General features: G+C 51.2%; 2 protein-coding genes across 2 annotated transcripts in view; both read right to left on the bottom strand.

Moving 5' to 3' along the window:
* Positions 1–9,450: 9,450 nt before the first annotated feature.
* On the bottom strand, positions 9,451–15,781 carry CPN1 (carboxypeptidase N subunit 1; the record flags this gene model as incomplete). Its single annotated transcript, XM_079536016.1, has 9 exons — positions 9,451–9,582; positions 10,729–10,847; positions 11,637–11,736; positions 11,949–12,088; positions 12,235–12,346; positions 12,891–13,073; positions 13,161–13,316; positions 13,455–13,651; positions 15,559–15,781. The coding sequence occupies 9 exons, from the start codon at positions 15,779–15,781 to the stop codon at positions 9,451–9,453; spliced, it is 1,362 nt and encodes a 453-aa protein (XP_079392142.1).
* A 6,255-nt stretch (positions 15,782–22,036) lies between these two features.
* The window catches only part of ENTPD1 (ectonucleoside triphosphate diphosphohydrolase 1), a gene marked incomplete at both ends in the record, with an annotated part of 46,641 nt that continues 44,022 nt past the window's right edge, over positions 22,037–24,655 (bottom strand). Inside the window, 5 exon segments of the mRNA XM_079535923.1 lie at positions 22,037–22,243; positions 22,346–22,483; positions 22,690–22,806; positions 23,232–23,492; positions 24,030–24,266. Of these exon segments, the coding sequence (XP_079392049.1) occupies positions 22,037–22,243; positions 22,346–22,483; positions 22,690–22,806; positions 23,232–23,492; positions 24,030–24,266 (960 nt within the window).

The raw sequence follows: 24,655 nt of genomic DNA, 5'->3' as shown, positions 1-24,655 counted from the left end.
CACATTTTGCCACCACTGCACCTCCGCTCCCAGCCCTGCACCCCTATGCTGCTCTACTCTGAGCACGTGAGCTCCTTGAGGCCCGGGCTGCACTGCCATTGCCAGCACTATGCTGGCTGAACAAACAAAGAGCCCAATATCCAGCCCCGACAGTGCTATGCCACCAAAAACAGATGAATGGACTGGAGTGAATCAGGAGCACAAAGAGCTGCAGTTCAGGATAGCAGGAACTTACTGAGGCAGAAACAGCAACAGTATTACAAACATGACCATGTGGAGTAGAGAAAAAGATGGAAGGGCCACCAATGAGTTTAGAAATGCTAAAGACAAGAAAGCAGCTCTGCAATGTGTTGTGGTGGCTATGGCACAAGGCTGAGCTCAGGGTCCTAGAAGTATCTGCCGTGAGCTTTGGGGTCTGTTTCAAATGAGAGAGGACTGAGAAGGGCAGGTACCAATGGGTTCTTCCACGCACCCAGTAACTGCAGTTACAGTGGAGCGCAATTTAAGGACTGACACTAATCCACTTTCACATTGCAGCAGTCACCCACTATGGAAAGCAGGGAGGGGACGGGATGCTTGCTAAGGGCCGGAGCCAGGACTGTACAAACCCTCCTATGAGAATGCAGGGGATTTCTGATAAGCTCATGCAGATCACTGATGGCAGTGGCCACTTACATTTTCTCCAAACCCTCACCTAGACAAGGAAGCCTCCCAGAATCTTCCAGACTGGTAACCTGTACAGCCCAGATCCTCACCTTTAATGGTGGACATGAGCTTCTCCCAGCTCCAGTCCAGGGTGGCCTGGTGAGAACAAACATCTAGCAGCAGTTTGTGCAGACGCTCCCACAGGAAGAGCAGAGTGCAAGGAGAGCCGGGCTCTGCCTGAGATCCCAGTGAGTCACAGTCTGACTGCTGGCTGGGAGCCATCCCCTCTCACCTCCAGATGGGCAATCCCCCTGCCACAGGGAGGGACTGCCCTCCAAACCAAGCAAATGCTGGGGCTGCATCCTGGCAGAGGTCAGGGGTGCAGACTGCAGCAGAGCTGCAGCAGGACAGCATTGCCGCCTCCGCCTAGCAGCAGACCCACATCCAAAGACAGCCTCACCGTGCAAGTATGAAGCGCAGCAGCAAGCTCACTCCACTGAGAACACACTGTCTCTGTCTCACTGCCTGATCCTGAGCACAGTAGGTAACATGTTCTTGGCGCCCTGACACTACAGCGCTGTGTAACGAGGCAAGGCGAATTCCCAGGGCATTAATCACCGCTCCCAGCCTCCCACATGCAGCCTCAGCACACATCACCTTCGTGGAAGACAGCCCAGCCCTTCTCGTCATTAGCTCTGGAATATGTCTGGTCCAGAGTGGGCTGATGAAAGGGCAGACCAGAATGAAATGAGAGCCATTAGCTCAGTTACAAGATTGCTGTGAGACCTTCAGAGCAGACGGGATCACGCCACGCAGCCAAGAAGAGGCATTTACACACTGACTCAGATGACTTCTCTTCTCCCTCTTCTTTGTGTTTGGACAGGGTAGGACTCCTCAAATAAAGAGCTCACTAAGAAAACAGTGATTACTGTTGGGCACTTGCTCAATGTGCCAGCACATAGATGGAAGCAATTCTACTGAGGATGGTGATACAGATGCACTTTTTTACTCTTTAATGGCAAGGATGAGTATATCGATTTTGTACCTTAGAAACAGGAGTTCTTTCTTCCCTGCTTTTGCTGAAAGATGCTGAAGGAAGGATTTCGGGCTCTTAGAAGGTAAGACAGCAACATAATAGACCACTGTAGGTTGATTACCAACAGTATTACAGCAAAAGAAGAGAGCATCAGCTCGTAGACAGCTAATCCAGCAGTATTCCTAAAGTGCTGATCAGGTAGGTAATGAGATAAAAGCAATAAAAAAGCAAGAGAACCCAACTTCTCAGACACTATGCCCACCTGTTCTCCTCCACATAATACTTCTCTACTTCTCAACTTCTCGGACACAATGCTGTCAGGGCTGGGTATGGGCAGTGCTACAGCACAACTCACCAGTGCAGTAACCAAGAAATGAACGTATCACCAAACAAAACAAATGCAGTGCAGGCTTTCACATGCACAGGTGGCTTGCGCAAGGGATAAGTATGTTCTTGTGCAGATGTCTCAGTCTTTCAAAAACTGAGAGCTTGCTTAGCAGTAAACCAAGTAGGATTCTCATTCCGAAAAATACACGAAAGCCAAGTTTGTTGCAATTAAAGAATATTAACAAATACCATCGCTAATCTTTTTTTTTTATATATATAGTTGAAAACTGCCATGCATTTTACCTATGCTATTTCACACCTCTTCCTGCTCACAGGAACCCAATGCCTGTCCATGGAAGATGGAATCTACCTCCAGAAACAGAGATGCCCTTCTGCCTGTTCTGTACACTCCCCAGCTGCCAGTGTGGCTTTTGCAAGAGATCTGCAGTGTGCCCCAGGACGGGACATTGCTCACACGACCTCACCTGGAGTGCACACGCGGGTCCCTGTCAGCCACAGCCACTCCCCCAGCACTCTGCAGAATGCATTGCACTGTGAGCTGCCTGAGGTCCTTGCTTGCCTGCACATTCCTGGGTGGGAGGAACAATACCCCATTGAGCGAAGCCCTGGAGATGGTGCCAAAGCAGGGACCGAGGCAAACTGCTGAGCCAGCCCCACCAACTCTGACAGAACAGACAAGCAGGGCATAGCCAGGCTTGGAGGTGCAGAGAGGAGCCTTCTGCCACCAGATGCAGGCTGATTGCTGCAGCCCCTCATTAGGACATGCTGATCATCTCTGCAGATCCCAAGGAGCCCCCGCTGAGCTGCACACAGTGGGAAACATAAGATCTCCTCTTACATACTCCCATCTCCAAACACCATCTGGATCCCAAGAGGAAGAGGAATCTTCTCTTTTAAAAAAGGCTTTATTTCCTTTATGACTTGACATCCAAAAATCATGACAATAAATACACTTATCATCAAGCCCTCCAGAACCGGGACTGCTGGGAAAAAAAGGCTACCTAAGCAACCACTGACATTCCACATGTGGCAGCATTTGCCACACAAGCCATTCAGGCCATGTTTTTTCCCTCCAGCTGGACACTGGCTGTCACAGCACTGTCACCTGCCCTTCAGCTGGACACAGCTCAGCAAGGGCTGGCAGGGTTCTTGGGGCAGGCGTGGGCTGGGGAAGAAGGAATAGGAGCTCGTGTTGGGCCAGATGGCAAGCAAATGAAAATCATCTGGAAACCGGAGCACATCATCAATTGCTAATGCAAAACAGAACACCTTGCCAAAGCACGTGAGCAAGGACACTGTGATGGATACTTCATGCACAGCCTCATGGACCTAAGCATGCACATAGGTCAGAACATCAGTTTAGGAGATAAGAGCTTCCCAAATCCTAGCCAGGCTGTACCGAGCGGCTGCACACACCATTACTGAGCCCTGTCTTCTCCCACTCCAAAGAACACATTCGTCTCTCTTGCCATTGTGGCAAACAGACAACAATGATACAGCTTAAAATCAGAACCATACAAAATCCCAACAGCAGCACTTGTGCTGGGCAATACCTGTGGCTGGGCTCCTGCAGGTAGGTAATGCACAATCACAAAATTAGTCACTGCATATTGAGTGCATATCCCAAACAGGTTGAACTGTTACATACTAGGATGTTCCTCAACACTTGAGCACTCTGTACACTGATCAGTATTTTTCAGTGCAGCTGGGCTTGTTCAGCCTGGAGAAGTGAGAATTCATAGTGGCTTTCCAGTACTTCCAGGGAGCTTACAGGCAGGAGGGGGACCAGCTTACTACATAGTCTGATATTGATAAGGCAGGGGGAAACAGCTTTAAACTACAAGAAGGGACATTTAGGTTAGATATTTGCAGGAAATTCTTTACTCAGAGGCAGGTGAGGCCCTGGCACTGCTTTCCAGAAAGCAATGGGTGCCCCATCCTTGGAAGTGCCCCTGGATGGGGCTCTGGCCCCTGACCTGGTGGGAGGCAACCAACCCATTGAATAATGGGATGATCTATAAGGTCACTTAAAACCCAGCCATTCTGTGCTTCTATGATTTTGGGTAGAAGCTCCCTACAGTGCTTTGGTTGTTGGATAGGGAGTCCATAAACACAGAACTCCAGTTTGAATTGGAAGCTTTGCTCTTTGTCCTCCCTTCACTCCTGTTCTGTGCTGCTTGTTATCTCCAGAGAAATTAAATCCCCTAGGAGAGACTCTGTTGATACTCGATATCATGTCGACCTATGCCCTGCAGAGCCTCTTGGTGCTCCTGAGAAGGAAAAGTAAAAGATGTGTCATGCAGAGCTAGGGTTGAGCAATAACTACAGGGTGATTAGGAAAATACTTTTAGGAAATCATCAGTTAATAGAGTGAAGTGCTGTGCAAAATTCCAGGTGCCCCACCTAGACACAGATCACCACCTCTACAAAGTCCGTCAGAACAGCCATTCCCTGCACTCATACTACTGCTGCATGTTGAACCGAGATTCTGTGGGCAGCTACTGCACCTGGTGCTCTGTGGGGATCACACCTTCCTGTCCTGCACTGCTCAGTTCCTCCTGTCACGCTGTACCTCAAAAGTTTTTCTACACGTTTTTGATGTCACTAACCCTAAGTGGAACAGTAACAGAGTGGGCGCCAGGCATTAGGGAAAAGGGGCACTGAGAGAGTCTGGAGAGAGAACTGAAACTGTTGTCCTAGTTAGAGCAGTGGATGTCATGAAACAAACAGCAAAATAAGGCAGCTCAGAAATGTGAGCTTTAAATGTGCTACAGAGGACTCTGAAAACACGCAGGACACATTTGAACACAAGGCTAAGCACGACTCACAGCCAGAGGAGTGAGTCAAGATGAGGGGGATGATGGTGACGTCTCTCAGCACAGAACAGTACAGCTTCCGAAAAAAACCCTACAAATTCTGCATCTAAACTCTTCCAGGCCTTTTGTGAAGGTAACAACAGAACTGCAATGGAAGGAGAGGAGAAAATGGCAGAGGCTAGGGGCAAACAAGCTACTTTGGGCAAAACTGAAAATCATGGAAATATGAAAAGCCCAAAAACAGATGTTACTTGCAGTGTATTACACAACTTAAGGCTTCCTGGGCACTCTGCAAGGAGAATGAGATGTTTAAGGAGCACGCTGGGGGCAGTACTTCCAACAGCAGAAAGGAAGCAGGGCTCAAAGGCCGGACAGCACTGAGGACCAGCTGAGGCACTGCCAGAGGGTCAGCACCAAAGCTGCACTTTCGGAAGCTACTGAGAACGCAGCAAACGTCCATCCCCCAGTGAAGGCAGCAGAGGTTCACCTCCAGTACGAGCAGTGCTGAGGGACAGGCGCTAACTGGAGCGAGAAGTAGTAACTTCTCCCAGAAGATGCTCACGGAGGGACAGCTGGGAAAGGCACAGCTCTGGGGTTCCCCCTCTCCGCGTGGGAACACCAGGCCGCCCCTCGCCGTGCCGTCACCGCTCCGGGTGTTGAAAAGAGACAGCCCCGCGCCGTTCCCGCAGGGCCCACCGTGCACGGGCACGGCTGCAGCCTTCCGAGCTGCGAGGCCGCTCCGCCAGAAGGCACGGCGGGAACGACCCGTGCGGCCCCGCCGTGCCCACGCAGCCCGGCTGTACCCAACGCCCCTCCGTGACCCGGCCGGCAGGACAGTCCCGCCCCGGCAGCAGCACCGCGGCCGGCGGGGCAGCACGGCAGAGGCCGAGGACCGGAGGAGCGGGCGCGGAGGCGCAGCGCGGTGCCGAGAGGCCGCGCGGGGGCCCGGCGGAGGCGCGGGCCGAGGGGCGCGCGGGGCGGGGGCGGCCGACTCTCCGGGGGCGGCGGCCGGGCTGGGCCCGGCTCTCCACGGCGGGTCCCTACCTGCTCCCGGCCCGCTCCGGCCCTGCGGGTCCCGCTCCCTCCTCCGCCCCCACCTCCTCTCGGTCCCGCGGCCGAGCGCCCCGCCCGTCCCCGAGCCGGCCCGTCCCCCAGCGCCCGCCCGGTCTCGCAGGGCCCCGCCCGGCCCTGCGGCCCGCCCTCCTGCCTCCACGCGGCGTGGGTGTGCGGGGCGGCCGCGGTCGGAGCTGTGCCCCCTCACGGGCGGCGGCGGAGCGGCGGGTTCGCGCGGCGTGCGTTCTCCGTTGTGCTGCCAGAGCACCGAGGTGGAGAAAAACAACCTGCAGTCCGTGCTAGCATGGGGTGTTTGTGCGGCGCGGGGGTCCGGCACCGCTGGGCCCTGGCTGCTTTTCCTTGCTAGGCCAGAAAAAGCCTTCATGTCCCGTGGGTACGGCACCACGCTGCATGGCCTCACGTCCCAGGGCAGTTTGGCACAGGTTTGAGCGTTTAGCTACACTTCTCCATGGCAACCAGAGCTGGCCAGCAGCGAGGAGCAGGGCTGTGAAAGTTGTGTCGGGCATGTACGAGCTTGGAGCTGGCTGCCTGCCTGCTTCGTGGCTGTGCAGCGCTGAGCTGCTGCAGGGTCCTGCTGCACGAGGACTGGGTGCTCTTCCTGCAGGTATGGCGCTTGTGCGTGCTTTGCTGCAGCTAAAGAATGACACCAGCCCCTGCCAGGGGGTTGCACACAAGGACATGGGGTGTGCAGTCTGAGAGTAGAAGGAGCTGACCACTGTGCAGTGCTCCTTGGGAGCTCTCAGTGGGACCAGTGTGAGACATGGAGGAGATCTGAACTGCATACTGTCAGTGAGGAGCTTGATGCAGCTCTGCAGTGTTCTCCAGAGTACAATAAAATGACCCCGCAGGTGTCTGTATTCACAGGGCCATGGGAGCACCGCAGAATGGGGCTAACGACAGGTGGCAAGTACAGCAGCATCCCTTTGCACAGCCCTTTGCAGGCAGCAGAATTAGTCTGAACTAATAGATGCCAAGATAGAAATAACACCATCCAAGCAAGTCTTTTTCTGGAAACTAAGCCCAAACCCAGCCCCACATATCACAACAGACCCTGAAGCTGAGAACCCCCAGATTTTCCCACTAACTTCTTTATTGGGCTGTATGCAATTGGGCAGAGCCATGTCCCTCTTCTCCCTTTGCCTCTGCTCTTATATGGTGGCTCTGAGCTTTTCATTGCTATCCTCACTTCCAACCTTATCCTTGGCTTTGAGTCTGGTTTTGTTCCAGCGTTCCAAGAAAAGCTACGCACTTAAAAAAGGCTTGTATATTTTTATCTGCGAGATGTGTCTCCCTGCATGCCTCCACTTCACAAACTGTTCTTCATACAATCACCATTTCTAGCTCTCTGATTTAACCACAGTATTGCTGGAGGGTTCATCCTCCCCATGCTCTTGCAGCTTCCTAGGTTAGTGCAATCACCAACCCACCTCTGCTGACATTTCCAGCAAAGGTGTCTCACTCTTCCTGGGATTCAGCTTTTTTGTATCTTCCCTTTTTCTGCCTACTTTGTGCCAGCCACATCACACACACTCAGATCCCACCAGCCACTCCACTGGGGCTGCTGCTCAAGCTAGGATCCTCGCAGCCTTGCTTGCAGAAAATTGCCCCAAAAGGGTCAGGCTGGGGCACTGCAGCCTGGAGGTAGGATGTGAGAGGAGGAGGTCTGTGAACTCCCAGTGTCTGCAAGTGTCCCAGAGAGGATGGGGAGGGACCAGCTCCGTAATACAGACCTGCCACCTGCCATCACCTTGGCTGCAACCTTGAAGGATATGAAATCACTGCACTGCAGATGTTGTGTCCAAAGTTTTTAGTTTGTCCAGTGTTTTTACCTTCTTGCAACACTTGGGATGAAGTTCACAGCAAGCCTTGGAAATGCAGGCTGGACAGAGAGCTGTCTCGGAAACATTTTGTAACCATGTTTTCACGTGGAGAGCTTGGCCAGGGCCAAGTGGAGCTTTACCAAAATGTTCAACACTGAAGTATTTAGAGCTGGGAGGAGAATGTGTTGGACAAATCCCAGGCTGAAGAGGCTCTTTCACAACAATGTTAAGTCTTGTAGGAACTATTTCATAGGGCAAAAAGGTTTCCACAGAGCCTCTGGCTTCGCCATTGTGCCAACAGCCCCACAGCAGCCTGTAAGGTGGATGCTGCAGCTTTCTGTCCTGGCCCAGAGAAGACATTGCCCTCCTTCGCCCATACACCGGAAAGCAAGGGGAACTGGGTTGGTCTTACATTTTCTAGGACCACCAGAGGGCAACATGGGAGCACCCTGCAGCCAGCAACTTCTGTGACTGTGCTGGGTTGCTGATGGTGTGAAAAATTTAGAGAATTTGAATTCTCTAGATTTTATGAATGTGGAATTGGCCACCATCCCTGGCCCACAGTGACCTGCGCAGACTGAAACCACTCACAGCCATGGCAACATGTGCTACTGATTCTGGCACTTCTCTGTAATAGCATGAACAGATACCCTCTCAGGGATGGTTTGCCGTGCCTTTCCAAGAAAGGCTGAGAGAGCCTCTGTTAGCAGGCAGAGGTACAAGAGTGTGTGTACTGCTAGGGCTGAAAATGCCACCAGCAGCAGAGACAGGAGAGGATGTGACAGTGAGGAGTTGGACCACGTCTTCTCTAACTGAGCTGCAGTCCACATGCACTGTACCTGCACAATGCACTGCTGGTTGGTGTGCATCCACTTTTCCCTCCATTGATGGACCCAAAATTCAGTTTGTCTCAAAGGAATGACAAACCACCTGTCCTGCACACCTTCCATTGCTCATTAGCTCTCACCTAGCTGCTCCTTACTCAGACTAATAGCTTGTGTTGGCTGAAGCAAACCCTTCAGAGAGCCATCTGGTTTGGATCTGAAGCCATAGGGAGTCAGGATAATCCACTGCCTTTGTCGGCGTGTACCGTTTCATCTTGTCTGACTGTAAATAATCCCAATGAGCCACCAGGAAGTCCCATCTGCACGGCGAAACAGATGTGACATCACTCACCAGATGACCTTGGATCACCACGTCCCAGCGGTGCTGCATTCCTCCTTGTGGTGCTGCCACCCAGAATGAGTATTTGTCCCGCTGTGTTTGAAGCTGGACAAATAACTGCTTTAAAACTATCCTTCTCCTAACTATAGACAACTGTCCTTACCTGAGGGTGAAGCTCACAGCATGGACAAGCCAGGTTCCATGTGCCAGGATTGCAAGGGCAGAACTTGCTGCCTGGACTCATTCTTCCTGCCATGCACCAGTGTCTGAACACCTCATGTGGGCTGCAGTGACCATAGTCAGGAGCAAAGGGAGCAGAGCTCTTCTGGATGGCCTGAGGGCAGGAGAGCATCTCCAGACACACTCCCCATATGCATTCTGTTGAGAATTACTTCACATCTTGCTCAGGGATTAAATATTTCCTTATTTAATAACCTAGTAACTTGGGCTAGTTTAATGGATTGATGGAAAGTTCACTGGCTGGAGTCTTCAGCCAGGCCCTGTACAAGGGCTTCCCTCCCTCTGCTCTCAGACAAATCTGTCGTCCTCATCTCTGGGTCCCCCGGCGCACAGCTCTGGGCACTACCTTCTTCTGAAGGGTTTTGTTGTTCGTGCGAGTGCCTGAAGCTTTCCGCTCTGGGGCCTTCTTCACCACATCTTGTTTGAGCTGGAAATGCACCTGTAGAAAGGATAACACCACCCATGTAGCAGTGCTGGCCCTGCAGGACCTGCACCTGCTGATGTCTTCCAATCTAGCTCTTGGCCAAGACAAGCATTGCTCAACTAGGGGCTCAATCAGCGTTGGGATACAATGGGAAATTGGTGCTGTGAAAGGCAAGTGGTTGAGTGGGGCTCCTTCTTCATCTTTTCTCACCAGAGAGCAGAGAAAATGCACTGCTTTGCATTTCTGTGAGTGTTTAATACACAGAACAGCTTAGGACAAAACAGACCTTTTCAACTGCATCTCATTAGCTGAGTCCTGCTTAATCAATCTTTCAGTAATGACTGTTTCTGGTAGCTCCAGGCAAAAAGAAAATCCAAGAGAGAAACTTCCATCCAATCAAAACAGGATCAAACAAATGGCTACGGGGTAGGGCTGGAACAAGGCAAACAAATCCCTTCATGGTAGGGAAGGGGCGGAGGTAAATGGGGACAGGTGGGCTGTGAAGTCAGACCACCAGGGAACAAAGCAGGTAATGTGGAGAAAGGAAAATCTATTACAAAGGAGAACCAAAGAGCAGGGTGCTTAATCCAGCAAAACAAAGGCCAGGGCTGGGCTCGACAGCTCTCTATAAATACATAGAGAAATAAATACCCGGGAAGAAGAGGAGCTATTTAAAGCACACTGTTGGCATGAGAACAAATAGGGATAAACTGACCATAAATAAATTTAGGCTGAAAATTAGAAGGTTTCTAATGCTGAGAAAAGAGCACTGGAAGGACCTCAGAGGCTGGACAGGGTAGGATGAAGAGACGGAAAAAGGGGAGACCATTACAGTGTAATTAAGGCAGAGCCTTACCAATGCATGCACAGAGACATTCCGGGATGTTGCAGCGGGGGGGCTTGCACCCATGCTCAGCAGAGCCTCTGTCTGAGGCCCCATTCTGTTCCCAAGGCAAGGGCTCACCATCCTCTGTTTTTATAACTTATTTCGGGTTGCATAGTCTGCTCTCAGGAGGGTCCTGTTGGAGCAGCAGCTCCACTGGGCAGATGACAGGGAGCCAGCACAACAGCCCGGTGCAGCTAAGGCTGCTTGGTGAGGAATCGGGGGCACATGGCATTGCCTTCACCCTGGGAGCTGCTGGAGTCCTGTGTCTGACTCACCAGTGAAGGTGCAGCTGGGCCCACGGTAGCTGTCACCGTTTGAGGCTGGTAGCCCTCTGCTGAGGCTGTGATGGTATAAGTGCCAGGCAGCAGCAGCCGGAAATAATCCCCCATCTCTCCTGAAACACAAGGTGAGAAGAGAAAGCTCTCAGGATGTGGAGAAATTGATATTCCAGCAGCACTCGCTCAGCGCCCATCCTTGAAGATGTGTGTCCTCCAAACTCCCAGCATTTTTTAGCCTTCTTTCTCAATCTGCTGGCAATGTGAGGCCAGATTTGTGCTGGCAGCCTGCAAGTGATGTCTCCCTAGAGCCACGCAGCAGAGGTCAACCCACAATAAACACCAAATAACAGTGCATGGCAGCATTGGCTGCACTGCTCTCGGCAGGGAGATGCAGATCTCAGTATTGCTGGTCAGACAGGAGCAGGCCTAGGGGCATCCACGGTTCCAGTCTGACTCCCTGTGCACAACACAACCCTTAATTCCCATCACATATAATTTGGCTGCATTTGGGTTACCAGCAGCTTTAATCTCCCATCAGATTGGCTGCTCCCCTGCTTGATTCTTCCCATGTAAGGAACACTGGGAGCACTTTGTGGTGCTTGGGGATGGGGGCTGACAACAGCGGGGAGCAGCATGTTATGGATTAATGAGAGAATCTGAGTATATACCCATCTAGGGAACTGCATGGGCACTACGGATCTGAGTCATGACTACAAGTAGCCTGTGTCATTTCAGCTGAGGTGGGCTCAGCCTGGTGGGAAGGAGGTGGAGGGAGACCTGGAGAAAAGCTGCAAGGATGACAGAGCCAAACTTCTGATACAGTGGGCAGGTTCACAGAGGGCAGCTTGGGAGCTGTGGGGCAGATTGAAGAGCACAGCAGCACCACGTGAGGACTGGAGACCCACCAGAGGTGACGTCATGACTGATTCCCTGGACAGAAATCACTGCTCCTGCAATGCCATTGTTGTTCTCGTCTGTAACCATCCCTTTGATGCCCTGGTGAATCTGTAGGGAGGGAGACAGTGCTGGGTCAATGCCCCTCTGATGCTCAGGAGGGCACTTCTGGGTGCTGGAGGAGGGCAGAGCTCTGGAAATGGCTCTACTTCTCCCTTTCCCTGGACGTGCTGGCTTTCCCCACCCCAGCGCTCTCAGTGCCTGCTGCTCCCCTGCCACCTGAACTGCAGGAGAGGGGTTCAGGTCCCAGATCATCTCCTCACCTCTTCAATGAAGGCAACAAGTGCCTCCCGGTTGGCCATCCACTGCCGCTCCAGGTCCTCCTTGGGGGGGAATTTATTGCAGCTCAGCTCCAGGGTGATCTCAAAGCAATTGGTGTAGAGGTAATTGAAGTCTTGCATGCCTGGAAGAGGAGAGCCAGTGGCCAGTGGAATGCAATGTTCATCCTCATGTCCCAGCCCTTCTACCAGAATTGCCCCTCTCTCCTTTTCAGCCCCAGGATGTCTTGCCAGTCTGCACCCCACTGGGTCAGGTGCTGCCCTGCCCTACCTTTGCTGAGCGAGTACCAGGACGCCCCGTTGGTGATGCCATCAACAAAGTAGTCCCCACAGTTCCAGCCGCGGTGCATCCAGCCATGGGCATACGAGTATGTCTTGGCTAGCTGAAAGAGCGTGGCCAGGAGAATGTGTATTAGGAAAGTTTGGGCAACTTGTGTTTCTGGCATCTTTTATGTCCTTCTCAAAGATTGCTGTTTATTTTTAGATATGAAGGCAGGGTTCAAATTCGGACAGTGGATCCAAAGCCTCTCCTTTGCATAAGACAGTTTGAAGAGCAACTGCTGTTTGAGTCTCCTACTGCACACTCTATAGGCAGTGGTACGGTTCAGATGCTGGCACAACCTCATTCTGCCAGCAGCCCTGTTATTTCATTGCATTTCTGACTTTGGAGGCCGTGTGTGGATTGCTCGCCTCCTCCCCAGGCTGCAGCCCTGCTCCCAGCATGTCCTGGCGAGCCCTGTGCTTCCCAGGAGGGCTGAGCTCCAGCTCACACTTATTTTTCTCATTAGCTGTTCTAATGCCTATTCTTGTGCTGGGTTTCTGTGTTTCCTAATGGAAGACTGAAGGCACAGTTCTGTGGGACATTCAAACAATGGAGAAAAAACACAGGCACAACCAGTGCTGTTGGGACCAGCATCCTGTCCTCACCTTCTGGAACAACTTATCATCAGGGGTGGGTGTGTTGGCCGTGCGCCGGTGGCTCCGGAACCGCTGGTCTTGAGACTTATCGTAGGGATAGTTGGCCACCACTGCACCGCCGTGCAGGTTGGCCGATAGCACAAAGTTGTAGCTGCCAATCCACTGGATCACAGCCAATGTCTCAGGCTCCACCTGGGAAGAGCAGAAGGGAAGAGCTGTGATGAGCATGTCAGTGCTATAGGAGGATGCTGCACCCCTTGCAGCACTGCAGGCCGATACCTGGCTCTTCCAGTTGTCGGGCAGTGGGATGTGATGGTTGGGCCCGCTGATTTCCCCACTGTAGTACATGAACGTGTTGAGGTCAGGGAAGTTGCGGTTCAAGTCCACTCCATTGGCATTGTTTCTCCCCGTCAAGTACCCAATGCCATCTGGGCCCTGTGGGGCAAAGGGCATTGTAGGGGTGAGAATAGAGTGGGGCAGCACTGCCACAGCAAAGCAGACCTGCAGAAGCCCCCCATTTCATAGGGCTTTTCTGCCCCTACCATCTGGAAGCAGCGCTCGCTTGCCTGGTACCTGGTTGGCAGCCACTTCGTACCCATCGGGGTTCATGGAAGGCATGATGTGGATGCGCGTGTCGTGCAGCAGTCGGATGACCCGCTCACTGCCCCGCCGGTACTCCTCACATAGGAACTCTGAGAGCTGCAGCAGCAGTTCACGGCCCAGCACCTCGTTCCCGTGCATGTTCCCCACGTACTTGAATTCCGGCTCCACTGGAGAGAGCAACACAGCAGTAGCACCATCAGCTGGGGCTGGAGAGCCCATTCACGCTGCAGGGAGCCCAGGGGTCCCCCTGTGAATGGCATAAGATGGCCTCTTCACTTGGAAAATGCAGAATTTAGTGAGGGATGGCTGAATGGTCCTCATGTGGGCTGCTCTCTGTTTTGCCATAGCCCAGGTTCGCCACTGGGCTGCTGCTTGCCTCTGCAGTGGGCATGCAACCAGTGTTGGCAGAGTGAGAGATACTGGGAGAATTCACTTAAAAAAGAAGCCCAACTTTCACATGAAAGGTACAGACAAAAGAGGGCATTGGCAGGCAGAGCTCAGGGATCTTGTTGCGCTGAGGTTTCAGCGGCGATTTCTGGGGTCTGTGACAATGTGAGGAAAAAAGTCACCTGCTCACTGGGTGCCTCCTGCTTCCAGACCCTAACAGTGCTTCCAGAACCCAGCCATGCTTAGAGAACTCTACATCTTCCCAACCCAACCACACTGCCAAAACCTAACAATGCGTCCAAAACCCAACCACACTGCCAGAACCCAATTGTGCTCCAGAGCACAATAATGCCTCCAAAACCCAACCATGCCTCCAGACCCTGATGATGCCTCCAGACCCTGATGATGCCTCCAAAACCCAATCATGCCTTCAGAACCCAACCACGCCTCCAGACCCTGACGATGCCTCCAAAATCCAGCCATGCCTTCAGAACCCAACCATGACTCCAGACCCCTACAATGCCTTCAGAACCCAACTATGCTTCCAGAACCCAACAGTGCTTTCAGAACACAGCAGTACTTTCAGAAATCTCAGTACATCCAGACATGCTGAAGACAGATGCTAAAACAATCCTAGTTTTGGCACAAGATGTTGCTTTTCCATATTTGTTGCCAGTGACCTCTGGATTGCCATGCCTCAGCGAAGGACATTGTGGGTGGGCAATATGTGTTGACCTGGTTAGGTTTCAGGAGACTTGAGAACTGACTTAATTAGGTAATCCAGTTATTAAATCTATAAAAACATCTTGGGGTTATGTGCTGCCTTCATTTAAAAAAAGGTCTCAGCAGGGACTCCTCACATGCCTTGAGTCTGAAGCGGGACTTATCAGCCTATATTGATACACAGACCCCTAAACATTATCCACACAGACACAGAAGCCTGAATTACTGCATAAAAGCCAACTGACTTAAAGTTTTCCTTTTCACAGTTACTTTCCACAGACTTCAAAGAAGCCTGCAGAGTCTGAAAGACGCCATACATGTGGAAGTACCCAGAAGCAGGGCCACAAGTCCATGCTGCTCGGAGAACTAGGTGCAGGTCGAGCTGAACCTCTGCCCGGTGCCCTCCCACAACCCTCCCAGCTGCAATCCTGTGGCTCTGCCAAAGCAAAGCCTGGCGGAGCATTATCAGAACTCTGGCAAAGGGACCACGCAGCCTGGATGTATGAGCCCCTGCTTTGATGAGCAAGCAAAGGTTTGAGAAGACAAAAGATACTGCAGGACGCAGGCAGAATCTTGCCCCAATCTCCGTGTGCTGCTGCCAAGGTGCAGCGGGGCCACTCGGCACCGGGTGCCGTGTCTGGAGATCTGCGGGGGCCCAGCACCACCCCGTGCAGCCTGGACAAGGAAGTATTGCACTCCTCCCTCCCACCTCTGCCTGGTTTTGGGGCAGAACGGGGCGGCGGGGCAGGTGGGTGCTGGGACGAGCTCTCCTGCGTCATCCTGCACTTATAAACAGAGCTGCGGCCAAAGTACGCGCCGGGGCCGCGTGCCCAAAGGCAGAGCTCCGGCACCGGGAGTCCCACCCGGGCAGAGAGGCGGCTCTTGGCCGTGCCCCCTGGTGCCGCGTGGCAGCGGTAGCGCTGTCGGGGCCGCCCCGTCCCGGTCGCCGCCTCACCGTACTTACGGGGTTCGTGGATGCCGGGGTAGTCGCTGAACTCCAGCACGTAGAGGTGGCGGCCCTCGACGCTGCGTCCGATGCTGTAGATGCGGGTGACGTACGGACACTCGCTCTGCACGCGAAACAGAGCCCGCACCATCTCCTCGTAGCGGTGGTGCAGGAAGCTGACGGCAGCCGCTACCTCGAGCAGGAGCAGGGTCCCGGCCAGCGGCCGCAGCCACCCCGCCATCGGCCCCCGGCTCCCTCCTCCCCGCCCGGAGCTAAAGTGCAAACTGGAACCAGCTCTTTCCAGTTCCCCCGCCAAGTGCCAGCCCCCTGCACCTGCGGGCGGGGGGCGGCGGGAGCGGGGGCAGGGATGCTTCTCCCGGCCGCCCGCTGAACTGCCCGCTCTCCGCCGTCGGGGAAGCGTCCAGAGTGCTGCTCACTCATTAACCGGACGGCAAACAGGACCCCGCGCCCCGGGAGGCGGCAGCGCAGCGCTGGAAGCGGGCGGAGAGGAGCGGCGGCTCCGCGAGGCCGCTTCGCCGGGAGGGAGCGGGGCCCCCACGGCAGGGACGCGCCGTGACCGAGCCCCTGCGCGGGGGCAGAGCCGAGCGAGGCGGGGGCTTCACGGCGCGGGCGGTTCCCCCGGCCCCATTCCGAACAGCGCTGCTCTCCTGCCCCATCTCCTGGGGAAGCGGCGGTGGCACCGCGTCGGCACGGCTCCGGCTAGCCCCGCACGCCCGTGGCACGGCTGGGGCCGGGGATGGGGACAAGGACAGGAGCAAGGTCGCACTCTCGCGCGGAGGGGACACGACGGTGCCCTCCGACATGCACCGGGCAGAAGAGAGCCCCAAAGCTTAAAGGCAACTGAAAAGGTCTGGCTATGAACAGTTGCAGAGCGATTCTGGATTTAGAGGAAGCCAATTCCCCTTCACTCTCTGCCAGAGACGTTCTTGCTCAAGGGTGTGCAGTCATCTATGCTGCTCTGCCCATGGATGGACGCAGTGTTGCTAAAACACTCAGAACAGCAGCTTTGCTGCTCTGTGATAATAACAAGGCATCCCAGCTCATAGCTTCAATGCAAGCAGTGCAGGCTGCAAAGATAGTAGTTATCATACTAATGCCTTCTTCCAGCTTAGCTCCATTCCACCACTTCCCTGTTTGCCATTCAGCCTCAGAGCAACTCACATCTAAGCATAGGATCAGCATCACAACGTCTTTTGTTAGTTAATGCAGAATGGCCCTGGGGTTGCCAGCTCTTCCCTGTACTGATAGCCAAGGAGAAGCAGCAGAGACTTGTGGGGCAACTGTAAGCAGGATTTGGTGGGGCAGGGCAGGCTGAGATAGAAGGGTGCTGCCAGGGGACACATGGAACAGTGCACACTTTCCTATGGAGATGGATGACACTGACGTGGGGAACAAGAAAAAGAAATGGCAGAATGCTGGATCCTAAAAAAGAGCTGTGAGCAAAATTTGGGGTGGGCGGAGAACACATCTCACGCATGATGGCTCTGGAGAATTAGTCAGCATTATCCATAACACAGGCGTGGAGGCAGCCCACCACCAGGCAGCAGGTTTGAATCAAACAAAAGGAAATAGCTCTGCACACAATGCACAATGAAATTACCTCATCAAAGCTGAGACTTTAATGAGAGCAAAAGGGAATAGGATGAAATCACAGGGAACATCCACGGGCATCCACAGCTCGGATAACTACACAGGGCCAGATGCAGGCATTTCATCACACATCCAACACATTAAAACACTGATGGAAGCAGAAACAAACAACATAGAACATAGAAACAACACAGGAAGTAAACAAAGACATCATTTGGAAAATGCAGCAAATACATCTGGGACAAATCATCCCCTCTCCCCAGATGTTCAAAGACACAGCAACTTTGAAGCAGAAGGGGGAGCACGAGCAGGAATGTGTTGTGCCACAGCAGAGAAGTGGAGATGAATGCAGTTCCTACATTCCAGCCCTTAACCCCACTGCTCCTCTGCTCATGCAGGTGACAGGATCCTGGCCTTGGACAGATCCCTTATGGTGCCTGAGATTTCATTCTGGCCATCTTTTTACCAGAGAAAGGCTGGAAAATGTGAGGAAAATTCAAGATAAGAGCTGCATGAACAAACTGGGGAGGGTGCACACTGAAAGAAAAATGAGTGGTGACAAGCATGTTTACCTTGGCTGGGCTGCAGCTGCGTGCAGACAGAGCTGCGGCCCTGAAGCAAGAGGTACAGCCTTGCATCCTTCACCTGTTTTGCAGGGATGATCATGAAGGCACTGTGCCAGTGGCACTGGGGTGAGAGAGAAGGATGGCAAGGACAGAAGAATGCAGGCCTGCAGTGTGGCGGGGGAAGGGGGACAAACTGCTTTGGAGAGGTCAGGATAAAATGAAGCCAAGAAAAGACGAGATTTTGGCACTAGGTGCCTTCCAGGCACCAGGAGATAGGAAAGGACACGGTGCATTGCTATGCCGGGAGGGAATGCTGCCCCTCCAGCCACCAGGAGCTCCAGATCTGACACAGAAAAGCAGTGAGCAGCTGGCAGCAGAGGAAACCTCACCTCAAGACTTTTCTATCTTCTATGCCAAAAGCTTCATCCTACCCCTGGGTCATTCCCATCTTCTGGAAAGCAGTCCGAGAGCATCACTGGCATGGGTTAAGAAGTCTTTATTGTGATAAGGATACAGAGATCGGTGCGTGTATCAGAATAAACTGAGACCTATTTCACCAGGGTGAAGCCACATGAACTGCACAGCCGAGTGGCAGGGCACAGAACTGCTGTTCTCAGCCCATGCAGAGGGGACGGCTGGCTGTACTGGGTGAGGAATGAAGGGTACTTCTTAAGGTCTGCTGCGGAGTGGGCTGCTCTCTGCAAGAGGGGTGGGAAAGCTGCATCCACCCAACAGCTTTCTCTTCTCTCCCCCAGAATGTCACTGACAGTTTTGCCTCTGACCCAACCCTGAGGTGAATGGGAGAGAGCTTGTGGATGTGGAAGTCATCAGTCCCAGAGGAGTCAGACTGCTCCTGTGCTCAGCCAAATGAGCAAGTCATCTGCAAGGAACCTTCCCAAACAGTACTGCTCAACATCCTAGTGCCATGCTCAACCCCTGTGCCATGCCACTCACCCTGCCACACCTCTCACAGCTCCTGGTGATAAAACACAGGGACAGGAGAGACCAGGGGTCTGGACAGCCCAGTGGAGCTGAGTAGCATATAAATATATTCAAGACAAGAACATGTGGTGTTAAAATATGTTTTAACCCAGAAGAGAAAAACTGAACAGGAGCTAGGAGCTGGAAATTAAAGCCAGACTCTAGCAAATCAGAAATAAGGCACAGATATTTATCAGAGAGGCAGATCAACTGTATTAACAAAAGAAATGATATGACATTACTAACACCGGACATATTTGGAAATTCCCCCCACTACCTTTCATAGTATTCATGGCGGGTGAAGTCCTTGAGTGACTCTGGAACATACACTTGAGCCATACACTACTGGGTCAGACACAGCACAGAAGCAAGGAAATTAACATTCATTAAATCTCATAACTGACCCAGGGTTTTGGGCAGCTTCCACAGACAGAACCCTGCAATGGCAGAGGAGGTTGTTGAGAAGAACCATACCTTTTGCTGGGAAGGCTCAAGCACAGCCAGTGAGTGATACGGGTCTCGCCACAGTAGGATGCCCTTGGCCAACCTATTCCTGGAGCCTCAGCTTGCTTGGTGGTTTAAATGGCACAGCTGGTATCCCCTTAGAAATACTAGTTCTGAGGATTGTCTCATAAATGTGTTCTAAAAGTCATTAAATTTAAAAATAACATAATTAATGTATTGCATTTATCTCCTTTGGGGCCTTTTACCTTTTGATTTGTTGCTGCTTTGTGAACAGAACAGAAAGAAGAAAGCCATGATACCAGGCAATCACCTAACTCCAGAAGCAAAGGCTTATAATGGTAATACTGTAGTACCTGCAAGTAAAGATACAAAGCACTGCTGAAGCTTTTCTCACAGGTTCTGTACTTCAGCTCCTTTCCTCTGGCATAAACCCTTAGCAGGGACCAGAACAGCAGACTGGCACAGGCTCTCTCCATGCCAGTTTCCACGTGGATTTTCTGCATCTGTTTCAGAAACTTCCTGATGGATCTGCCAGACAAAGCTAAGCAGCACTGGCAGCTGCCTGCTCTGTGATGAGCTCTTCTACCTTCCTACCCTGACCAAAGATTATTGTTAAATCTCATCCTATATACATGTCCTTGGAGAAAATGACAGAAAGAAGGCTCCACATCTATATGAATTCCCACATCTCTGTGTTTGCAGATCAAACAAACTGGAAAAAGAACAAACAGCATGGGGAAATGTCATTTGTGGGTTGACCTTGGTCATTTAGAGAAATGTTCTTAGAACAGTATGTGTTTCAGCAGAGCCAGGCAGAAGGCAAAACATCTCATGACAAAAGACTGATGCACACCACGAGACAGCAGCCATTCTGGATTGCCATGGTAGGAAAATAAGGCCAACTTGCAAGAGCTAAACTGAACAAAACAGCTCCTTATGAAACCTTAAGTGAACAGATCTGACCCTGAGATATATGAATAGGAAAAAGAGTACAGATCAAGAGAACAAGGGCTATTACTTTTATGTACAGTGTTAGGGCATCTACTACCACTTGCTGCTGAAACCTTTGGCATCCAAACTTCAGATGTACAAAATTGCATGGAAGTTGACTCAAGAGCTACGCGTGAGTCAAGACAAAGCACTTTACAGAATGAAGGTCAATATTTAATACGATACAATGCTGACTTCCAAGCACCAACAAGAATAGAAGGGATTTTGATAGCAAAGAGTTAGTCGTTTTGGAACTGGTGGATCAAGGTCCATCAGAAGCTAAGGCCAGCTAATTCAGAGCAAAAGACATTTTTGGAAAAAATGCCCTAACATCTTACCATAGGAGAGGGTATATTTTCCCCTTTACCTTCAGTATGTCATGGCTCCTACTCCAGGCATGAACTAGAAACAAGTAGGGGACATTTTTCAGCCTGCACTATGTGGAAGAACAAGCTGGGAAAGCACAAAGGCCCTGAGCTCTGCATCTGTGTTTGCCCAAGGGAGAAAGCTTCATCCCTGTTGCATCTCCTGCTTTTCCTGCAACTTTGCTCAGGGAAACAGGTGAAGATGACCATGCCATGCCTTTCTCTCCACAGTGTCTGCTTTCTTTTGGCCTCCAGCACATGTGTTTCATTAGGAGAAGAGATTTCTTAGATTACCTCCCAAGCAAATAGGTATCAGTGGTTTCCAATTGCCATAAAAATTGATTGCTGACTTACCTCTCTGTTTTGGACTACAGAATAGGTAACAGAAGAAACTGATCAGTGGCACCATCTAGTTGTGCGCTAGAAGATGGGCTGTGGTAAGTGCACTTACAGCACCTAGGTGTTACTGTTTGGGGAGTAGCCTAAGCCACGAGGGAAAGAAAGGCAAATTTTCCATGCTTTCGCTGATGGAAAGAGAGGCTGTGTGTGCCCTCATGCTGGCTCTTACCAGCTGTCTTTTTATAAAGGGAAATGGCCCAAAAAACATTTTCCCTAGATCAGAGACTGCTGTATGATCAGCACAGTGACAGTGGATTGTTTTAATGGATGTATAGTTGGAGGCACGCTGATCAGATCAGAGTTCCTGTAGATATATGTGCTCACTACTTGTCAAGAATCCTTGGCTAGGATGATGGCTTTTCCTATAATAATCAGCAATGTCTGGCTGGGAACTCATGTCTTGATGCACAGTCAACCTAGGGACATGGGAATGGCTCAGCGTAAGAGTGAGCCAGCTTTGGTCCAGCAAAAACATCAGGAAGACGTGGGGAAAGAGGCTTCTTGCCACCTGTGAAAGGAGCAGACTGCTGTCAGAGCCCAGCTAAGGACCGATAACCACCAGCATGCTCAGTTTCTTCATTCCCATCCCTTCTTGTCCTAGAGTGACATTTGGGAGCATGACCAGCCTTTGAGGGCTAGCTGGCTACAAGTGACCACGCCTGGCAAGCAGAGGTGTGCTGGTGCAGTTTCCCTGCTGGAATGGCTCTTGGGAACAGCTTCAGCAGAGGAGGAGCTGGATCACCCAGTGTGATCACTCCCAAGAGCTCAGTGGCATGTGGGACCCTGAGATTACTCTTGCAGGAGCACTGGCTCCCAAAGATTGGTGCTGCTTTTCTCTTCATAACGCTATGCACAAGGCAATAAAAAAAACAAGCAGCTGAGTTTCAGTGAATGAAAATACGACCCATTCAAGAAGGGAACGCTCGCTTGTCTGTCCGTGGTATAGAGGTGGCGAGCCTGATGTCCCAACATCTGTCAGTGCAAGTGAAACTTAAAAGAGACAAATGCCCTTGTTGTACACAGTCAGTAGCTTCAGAGAGAGGGACTCTGCACTACAGCCTGGTCTTCAGTGGGCTCCTAGCCCTGAGCAGCTGGGGCGCCTCTCCCTCCATAGTCTTCCTAGACGATCCCTTTCTGCAGGCACTTGGGCTTGTGGAAGAGAAGCAAAGCAAGCAGGATCACTGATACCAGCACAAGGGAGCACAGAACCATCAGCCCCACATAGCTGCTGTAGGAAAGAGGAGGTGCAGGAGGCTCCTCCGCAGGGATCATGTTGGTCAGGTTCAGCATGTAGCCCAGTGTCCAGCCTGCATCGCTGCTGCCAATCTGAAATGGAGAGGAGCAGAATCAGAGATGGAAGGTGCCAGGGCAGTATCATCCCTGTGGAAGATGGGCAAAGCTGTATAGCAGAGGTGGCAATCAACATACCTTTCCAAGGAAGTGGATCCTTTGCCAGTTCCCTGTAGTGAATCCATAGCCATTTTCCAGTAGAGAGAGGATGTAGGCTCCGGAGAAGCAGTATTCGCTCAGGTACTTTTCTTTTATTTGATGATACTGTAGCTTCACCTAGGAAAAGAGGGAGAAGTCACCAGGCTGCTAAACCTGTGTTCCTGCAGCTCCAGCTTGCACTTGAACATTCACTGCAGGTGCTGTGGGAAATCTTCCTGTGCCTGCCTTGGAAATTACCCCCAACCACGCATCCTATTAGGAAGCATTAGCAACACTTGGGACTTGGGCAGTCTGCCCCACTGCAGAGAAGCAGCTCTGCTCACCTCATGCCAAGGCCGGGCGCAGAGTTTCTCAATAGCACTGGTCACTTCATCCAGGGTGAAGGGGACATCATTTGTCAGGTTTAAAAAGTTCATCACAAAGTAGAAAGCAGAAAAGGCCTGAAAGAGAATATTTTAACCTGAGTAGGACAACAGTAATCCCACAAGACAGCTTTATTTAGAGAAACAAAAGAAACAGTCAGGTGAGCTGGCTGGCTTCAGTAATGCTCACACAGTTGTGCATGAATCACACTGGCCTGTGACAAGCTCTCCTGTCCCTGGTGCTGGCCATTGGGAGGGACAGCTTTAAAAATGAATCTGTAAATGAAGTACCACTGCCTCGTAGGCCGGTATCTACTATAGTAGCTCTTATATTTGTTGTCTTCACAGCCAGACAACAAAGACTATTTCTGTAGTTTCATGTCTAAAAAGTTATCTTGGAAATGAATTTCTGCCCCATCCATGGATAATACGCTCCAGCATTGTTCTGAGTTTCTCTTCTTCTGATGGTCTGAATTATAGGGAGTTGAAGAATGCAAACCTACCCCAAAGTCCCCCTGTAATGGAGGTAGATATATCCCATTGAAGGAGCAGCTGGAGTAAGGACAGTTGGTTTTGTTAAAGAGATTCTGGATATTTCTTCGGCATTTTTCATAATTCCCCTCTCCTTCAATATGCAGCTGGCTGAAAGGAAATTGTTTTTTCTCGACTGATGTACAAGGGTTTTTGAAGAAATTATTGATACTTATAGTTCTCTGATATCCTTGGTGAAAGCATGGATCAAAGAGGCTGCCGTTCTCTGTGCTCTGAAAATAAGATTCACAAAAGCTGTTATATTTCACTCTAGAATAACACACTGGGAAAAAACCACAAGGAAGGGTGACCACAAGGCACTTGTCATGATACATCATGCCAAGACACACAAACACTGGGTCAAAGGTGAGGACTGACTTAAGGCTTTAGCCGTAATTTGGGACATGTGGCTACTGCTTCTTGCTCTGTTGCATTCTCCCTTTCAGACCTTGGGCAAGTTCCAGCCATATTTTCTGAAGCTGCTGTTGATTTGGGATTTTGTCAGATGGTGAAGCACCATCTCCACCATCTTTTTCGGACAAGCACAGTATTGCTGCTATCCCATGCCAATCAGTCAAGGCATCTCTAATTAGTAATATCTTTGAAAATGTTGGCTGTCATCTGTGAGCATCTAACCAAACTTTATGGAGGATAACAACACTTTCCAAATCCAGGCTAAGTGATGCGACATTTAGCCAGGACACAGCAGCACCAGTACGTCAAAGCTGTGAGAGTCCAGGACCTCCGCGTGCCACCCCAGAAGTACTTGCCTGTAGGTCGCTGGCCAGTTTCTGTTGCAGAGCCTGGTCCTTTCCATAGCAAAGGAAGCTGTGTGTGTACACTTGGTAATCCTTGCCATAGAGGCGGAAATACAGCAAATTCTGTGGGGACTCAGAAGAGATTTCAGCTGGTACAAAGGTAATCTGTGTTGAGGCTCCTCCAAGGTCTAATGCTCCTGATGTCTCACTTACAGATTTCAGGGAATGTAGAAATTTTTTCCAGCCAGACTTGAAAAAAAATTAAAAGTACGGATACATCAGGCATGGAGAAAATGTACTCAGGAACAAAAAGAGAAAAGTCTTCGTAGAATAGTAGCAGAAGGACAGAATGCAGGAAAGGGAGTACGGCTTCAAGGGGGGCACGAGATGAGAACCAGAACAAGGTACAGGCTCAGAAGAGCACAAGATGGATCACATCCAAGTGTTTGCAAGAGGTTGAAGAACATGTAACAAAAACAACTGCTATATGAAAAATCAATTTACTGTTTCAGTGCCCAGATGACTTATAAACCTGATAGTAAAGAATCATCATCAAATACTGAAAAGTTTTTTTTTTCTTTTTCTTTTAGCCTGGGTTGAAAAAGACCACAATGATCATCTGGTTTCAACCCCCCTGC

The sequence above is a fragment of the Tetrao urogallus genome (assembly GCF_951394365.1).
Source record: "Tetrao urogallus genome assembly, chromosome: 5".
In the NCBI taxonomy this organism is placed as follows: Eukaryota; Metazoa; Chordata; class Aves; order Galliformes; family Phasianidae; genus Tetrao; species Tetrao urogallus.
The sequence above is the reverse complement of the archived record's forward strand: the minus strand, read 5'-3'. Positions and strand labels throughout refer to the sequence as shown.